The sequence below is a fragment of the Rutidosis leptorrhynchoides genome, chromosome 3 (genome assembly GCF_046630445.1).
Source record: "Rutidosis leptorrhynchoides isolate AG116_Rl617_1_P2 chromosome 3, CSIRO_AGI_Rlap_v1, whole genome shotgun sequence".
Lineage (NCBI taxonomy): Eukaryota > Viridiplantae > Streptophyta > Magnoliopsida > Asterales > Asteraceae > Rutidosis > Rutidosis leptorrhynchoides.
Window position 1 is genome coordinate 22928425 of NC_092335.1, and position 7854 is coordinate 22936278.

General features: G+C 30.0%; 1 protein-coding gene across 1 annotated transcript; it reads right to left on the minus strand.

Moving 5' to 3' along the window:
• Window positions 1-694: 694 nt before the first annotated feature.
• On the minus strand, window positions 695-2298 carry LOC139895843 (uncharacterized). Its single transcript, XM_071878394.1, has 5 exons — window positions 2089-2298; window positions 1479-1569; window positions 1230-1381; window positions 1082-1139; window positions 695-982 (listed from the first exon to the last, which is right to left on the minus strand). Exons 1-5 carry the CDS (start codon window positions 2212-2214, stop codon window positions 966-968), a joined length of 444 nt encoding a protein of 147 aa, XP_071734495.1. The 5' UTR covers window positions 2215-2298; the 3' UTR covers window positions 695-965.
• Window positions 2299-7854: the final 5556 nt, after the last annotated feature.

Sequence of the window (7854 nt, forward strand, 5' to 3'; positions counted from 1 at the left end):
CAACAATTGCAGATTAATGTTAACCCTCAGTATGAAATCCCTGCAGACCCGGATGACGGCCATATATAATGCGAATGGGTGGCTTAATCAATCTTGCGGAGCCAAACTGAGAGTTGATCCGCCTCGCGCTCTGCGGCTAAGTCTTCAAGTTCTAGAGTGAGAAACTACCGTGTGAGAGAGAAAGTGTGTTGAGTGAGAAACTACTGTGTGAGAGAGAAAGTGTGTTCTCTATCACAAGTTCAAGTTATCTGCAAAATGTCCCAAGGGGTCTATTTATAGGTATGAATCCTCCGTGATGTTCGGAGACACGTGTCACATTATCATTGGTTGATTTATGCGAATAATGCGTGAACAACTTGATGTTTTATGCTAACGTGGCATATATGTTGCTCACGTGTTACTTTAGGACTTATGCATAGAAAGCTGCCCTCAGGGCTTACGCATAAAGCTGAGTGGTCTGATTTATACTTTAGAATGCTCTTCTAGCCGGAACACGTTGAACGGCTATATATTAAAATTTGCCTTTAATGTTACTTTTATGTCCTTTGAGCATCTTTTCCTATGTCCTTTGAGCATCTTTTCCGGCTTGTAATGAGATTATTATGCATACAATCCATCGGCCGCACCATTTATTCGTAGTTAGTAATGGATTGAAGATTCATGTTTATGTTCATACAATCACTGTTGATTTTAATTACGTTAACAAGCCAACTAGATTAATTAAATAAAACACGGTTACAAGTTACATGCTCCATGGAGGAGGTACATTCAACTATGAACACATGTTGAGACTAACAAGTAACAAAAAAGCCTTCAGACAAACCAACTGAGCACAACAGCATTAGCTCATGTACTCTCACACAAACAAAAACCTAATTATAACTTCAAGCTCTGGCCAAACTTTAGGATTATTTACTGCCTCGCCATTCCCTAATTCTTCATAGTTATAGATATATAAAGGTTTTTTAGTAGTAGAGAGATCCTGCAGAAAAATCACATACAATATCATTATTTTATTTGTGTCAATATTGTAGTGAATTTTACCCATCAAAATCGCAATTTTTGCATATGAAGTTGTTACCTTGCCACCAGTTTCCCCTTGAAGCACTGCTATCCTCATCACTTCCATCTTTCTTGACCTAATTAAGATCGAACAAACACATTTGTTAGCCTTAACAAAAGTTATTATTGTTAATAGGTAACTAAAAGGTAATGGTATGTATGCTCACGGTGTGATGAGGGCGACTGGTTTGCGTGTTTGGAGAGTAAACTTCTTGACCACCATAGTAGATAGATGAACTGAGATAGCTCGGTTCTGCTGTTTCATTATGGTACATATGATTTCCCTCCTTTTGACCCATGTTTCTTTGAGTATTGTAATCTATTACCAAAAAGTAAAAAATTTATAAGCTAATTATTTAATCAAGTACCCTCACAATGGAGTGATTTGTTAAAGAATTTTTGTACAAGTTATGCACCTGCTGTTGAATCTTTGCCACTTCCATATTCTTGATTTCTTGATGATCCGCCCGTGTTCTTACCAACATGTGATGATTCTCTTCCTAGACCCTGATATAGTAATAATAATATAGTAAAAGATTAGACAACTGAATTCATACACTGCATACAGATACAGATAACAATAAAGAAGTAATGATGTTCGTTCATTTAATGTATCCATATCTATCTCCAACTTTTTAGGATTCATTATCACTCATACAACTAGTACCAAATAAATGGATTCCACGGATTAAAAGTAATTAAATACTAGCAACTGGATGTGAAGATAATTTAAAATGGCTCCACAAGCACTTTATTAAGAGTGCTAATTTTTTTTTTTTTTTTTTTTTTTTTGAATATGACATTCTAACAATTAAGTCTTCACGCGTAGTTAGAACCATCCAGGATAGCCTAGTGATTGAGGTTCATATCCTGCCAAGTGGTATTAGTTCAAATTATGGGATAACGCAGTTAGACTACGTACATCTGGTTGTTGAAACAGTCATATTTGAAGATGGTTAACTTTTAAATAAATACTATTATGTTTTAAAAGTGATCAAAAGACACGTAGGAATGAGGTAAGTATACCGTAGAGGAGGGGCCAAAAACAGAGGAGAAAAGGCCAGCTGATGATGATGATGATGCATCCTTAGCAGCAGGGCCAAACAAATTCTCGGTGAATGAAGAAGATTGGTGCTGTTTCCTGGGATCCATTATTTAGGCTTTTGATTGATGGTTGATGAATACAAAGTAGTGATTAGAGTGAGGAGTGTGAAAGTAGCAGTTGCTATAGGTGGGTGGTTGGTTTGTTTGATGGAGAAAATGAAAGGGGGATGGGCGGTTATTTATAGGGGCCACAAAAACATCTTCAATTATTAACGGAAATTCAATAAAATTGAATTTAATATTTGAAGACAAACGACACTCGGCCCATAATAATATGCTGACCCCAAAACTCGTATCTTCCTAGCCTAGGTTCAAAGCTTCTCCAATTATTGTAATTTAATTTAATATACTTTTTCAAGTAAGTCAAAAAACCATGTGTATTGAATGAAATAAAAACTCTACTAAATTTTCACAACTGATGTTTTTCAGTTTATATATAAAAACAAGGACATATATTATTATCCATATAAAGAAAAGGAAATAAATGATAATTATTTATTTTAAAATAACAATTATTAATTGTACAATACTTTTTTACGTGTTAACTATGATTTCTTTATATTTGAAAAATTATACTAATTCTATAGATTTTTATTATATGAAAATCAACCACATAATGTGCTACACGTTAATGTGGGTTTAAAGTTGTCATCAAGACTAAGCACCCGTTTTTTTTTTTTTTTTTAAGTCGTGAAGTCTGAATTTATATAAAATGTATGTGTGAATAAGTGACAGATAAATAGTTATTGTTTGTTTTTTGTGATAAATAACCATCTGTAGGAGCTATTCGGATCTTCGTATCGATGTTCTAGCGAATCGTTGACTTTCGGGTGTCGATTTAGTCGAACCGGATCGTATAGATCGGATTAGATCAACGCCTAGAGTCGTTATTCGACTTGGGTGGGTTTTGGATCTGCTGTAATTTGAGAGAAACGACCAGGGGACTAGTGAGGCGATCAATCAACAAATGAAGCCTTGAACCTCTATTTATACTCGATGGGCTTCGGTCATTCGTTTGGCCCGAATGTCTTTCGTCAGGCCCGTTCAACTTGATTAGCGTCGGTTGATATGAACTAGGGACTTATATGCACCAACAAACTCCCCCTAGGACCTAGTTCTATCAATAATCATTCTTTAGCCAGACTTATACACTATCATTGAGGATCAACACACTCCCCGTAGGATGTGGCGTTACTTTTAGCTTCACTAGACTTTTCATTATGCACCAATAAACTCCCTTGTATGGTACATACTTTCTCTCTTCATCTTTATTCTTGTAATATTCCAATAATAATCGCAAGTCGACACGATCATCAGGAAATACACTTTCGTTGAACATTTGAGTAAAATCTCTTTAGATACCCGGAGAGTTATACTCAACAATCTTCAAAGCACACCAGTCATCAGATTAACCCTAACTTATGACTGTTGTGACTTCAGGTTCTTCAATCTCTTCAAATCTTCTTAGAAGCAGCGGAATATTAAGATTTGACAATGTTTGGCCCATAAATAATCAGACGATTCTGATTACCCCACAGTAACTTCTATTTCTTTCTAAATCTTCATAACCTGCACATGTAAACATCACAAAGCACAATGACATATATAGACATGAGCACGTTAGACATAATCAATCTCTCGATTCTTTACAACATAAACATTTTAATTATCGAGACGATTAATTAAGCAGCTTTATCCCTTTCTTTTACGTACGCCATTCCTTCACTTCATCAGAACTCCAGAAGCTCCAACTTTAACTTCTTCTTACAGTTAACATGGCTGGTACGTATATCAACTTTGACAAATTGTTGGTCATATCAAACATTTAGTTCAAACATGTGACGACCCGGGAATTTCTGACCAAATTTAAACTTGATCTTTATATGATTCGACGATAAGCAAAGTCTATAATGTTGAGTCTCGAAAATTTTGGAACTATTTACATTGATTCATTTAACCTTTGATAATTCCCGACGATTCACGAACAACAAATTATAAATAAATACATATTATTTATAATGATTGGGAATATAATTCGAAATAAAATATTATTTAAGTATTAGAAATAGACATTTAAATTAATGATGTAAAATAATAAATAGAATGATTAAGTAACTATTAAAACATGTAAATATATATATACATATGATTTCTATAAAGAAGTATTATGATTGAAGTACATATAAAAGATATAAATATATTATATGCAATACACATATAATATAATTATTAGACATTACATAATTAGTAAAATGTAATATCAATATAGGAAATTACAAATTAAATTATAATTGTTATATTAGTATTTATGTTATTACTTTCATTATTATTAGTAATAATAAATAATAATGTCAATATTATTATTATATGTGTATATATATATATATATATATATATATATATATATATATATATATATATATATATATGAAATTGTATACATTTAATTACTAATATTATTGTTATTATTAGTAATATCATTTTTATTGTAATTAAGGGTAAAATTTTGATTTTTAAGATTATTATTATTAATATTATTTTTATAATATCCATTATGATATATTCATTAATAATGTCATTTTCATTGTTATAAATTATTATTATTCACATTATTGATAATATTATTATTAATCATTATTATTATTTATATAATTATTATTATTATTAATATTACTATTATTATTAATCTATTTAATTATTTATTAATATTAAATATATAAAATCGTATATATAAAGATTTGGAGATCAGAATCTGTTTTATATTATTTTTAAGCTGTAACTAGTTTATTTTTTTTGGTCTTCAATTTGTTACCCATCGATATCAAATCGTACAAACATGTTGAATTTAAACAAAGTGATTTTGTTTTCTTATTTCTGAAAGAATATTACTGTCGACGAAATTGAGTTATAAAATCCATCGAATTGTCTGTATTATTAACTAACTCACTCTGTTTCTTCATCACCATCACCAATTATCAAGTTAACAACTTTTCAGTAATTGAATTTAAACAGAAAAAATACAAGAACACAGGTTATCCCCTGTTCTTGCCTTTATTTTCAATTAAAACGATTTTGAATTAAATCTCAAAATGTATTAACGCTGTTTTGTTAGAAATCTGTTAAAAAATCTTTCTGGAAAGTTTCAACTTTCAATCTTTCATATCGAGTTCGAATTTGAGAAGTCAAAGTTAATTTTCTAAAAGTCAAAGTATATGTTCATCGAGAAATTCGAGCTCAATTGAATGTTTTCTGTTAAATTAACTACCCAGAAAGTTTCTAAGATAGATTTGGAATTTTTTTCATGTTATAATCAAAACCTATAACAGCCTCTATTAATGAATTTGATTTTGAGTTTATACGTGTTCTTCATAGCAATTTTAATCTGAATTCTTTCATTTTTTTTTCTGTTTTAATTAGACTCAACCTTCGTAAATCGTTTCTGTAAACATTTTAAAACTTAATAAAATTTAATTCACAACCAGTGTCGACCTCTGGTTAAATTTTTGGATGTCTCTGGTCGATTAATATTTAGAGAAGAAGAAGAGGGAATTAAACAACTGGAAACTGGTTAAATTTAAGTGATCTGAGAACTAATCAGAAAAACAGATTCGGTGTAGTGGTTCGTGGTGTTTTAGGCTGAGCGTGAGGTCGCGGGTTCGAGTCCCGACTCTAACAGTTTTATTCCTTTTATGCCTTTAAAGGTAGTTTTTCATATTTATTATTATTATTTTTATTATTATTATTATCATTATTATTATTATTAGTATTAATATTACAATTATTGTTATTATCATGATTAATATTGTTATTATTAGTATTAATTATTAATATAAGTATCATAAATGTTATTATATGTATTATCATAATTATAAGTATTATAACTAATAAAATTAGTCTTATAAGTATTATTAACATAGTTATTATTGTTAATTTTATCATTTAAATTATTATTACTATTACTATTATTATTATGATTATTATTATTATTATTATTATTATTATTATTATTATTATTATTATTATTATTATTATTATTATTATTATTATTATTATTATTATTATTATTATTATTATCATTATTAGGAACATAATAAAACTTTCATTATAAACATTATGATTAGTGAAAAAGTAATGCAACTTATTATTATTTTTTTAAATATTAGTAATTGTACCATTTTTAATACTATTATTATTATTATGAATATGTTTAGGATTATTATTATTGTTATAAAACAATACAGGTTATTATTACTCTCACTAATATTAGTATAAATATCATTTTCGTAATTATTAGTTTTACTATTATTATTATTAACATATGTGACAATCGCTCCAAATCCATATGGACGAACACGTCATTCATCGATTTTATTGCGAGGTATTTGACCTCTATATGATACGTTTTGTAAACATTGCATTCTTTTAAAAAAGCACACCATAAATGAATATTTAAATCAAAGGTTTTCGACATCTGATGATTTCTACATATTGACAATCACTGTAAATAATAGTTTACAATAATACTTCCGTTGACAATGCAGTCAAAATAAGATACATGGTGATGATTTGGTGAATGCAACGTTTCCTTGAAAAATATGTCATGTAAGACTCCATGCACATAGCTTGTCTAACACATAAGCAAAGAGCAGAAGACTTCTAGGGAACCTGAGAATAAATATGCTAACAAGTGTCAACACAAAGGTTGATGAGTTCATAGTTTTAGTGTTTCGTATAATCTGTATATAAATGTGGATCACAAGATTTCAGTTGTTTCATCCAGAAACGTTTATCAAAATATTCTACAAGATTGAGCACCCTGGTAACTAAACTTAATGTATATATAATTTATACCCTTTGTATAATCATCTTAATAATACACGCAAACCAACGTGTACGCTTCTCAAATAGCATACGTCCGTTAAAAGGCTAGTGCTCTAGCTCGGACGGGGATATCAAGCCCTATGGATCCATCTACTACTACTCGCGCCCACCAGTTCTTATAACTGGCAGTTAACAGTTACCAAAGCTAAGGGATTTTCGGTTCAAACTCAGTGTAGAATTTAGTATGTACTTGTATCCATTACGTTTAAAATAAAGTGCATGTATTCTCAGCCCAAAAATATATATTGCAAAAGCAATTAAAAAGGGATCAATGAAACTCACCTTAGCAGCATATAAAGTCGTTCACCAAAATGTGATCGAAACTCGGATTACCAAATAACCGTAGATCTCAACCTAGAGAACATATGTTGGTCAATAAATGTCTATCAAGCTATGTCAGGTTATAGTGTATCACAATCCTAATGCTCGAGATCGACATACAAAAGTTATCCAAAGTCGTTTCAAAAAGTCAATTTTGACAATAGTTCAACAAAACGAGATGTGCCTTATATAAGGATTCATTTACTCGGCTGGTAATATTCAAAAATCCAATTTATCAATCTTACAAACAAGTTGTTTAAATATTAATTGCAGATTCAAAAGCAATTTCAATTAACGTCAATCATAATTCAGTTGATCATATCTCTTAATCCGTTCATCGAAACTATTCGATATCTAAATGAAAAGTCATTGATTTTTCGCCAGTTTCCAAAAACATGCATATCATATACCTTTTACCAGTAATATATGTATTTAATTCGTGATTCATCATAAACTGTTTAACGATAAAATTTAGCATACAAGCAT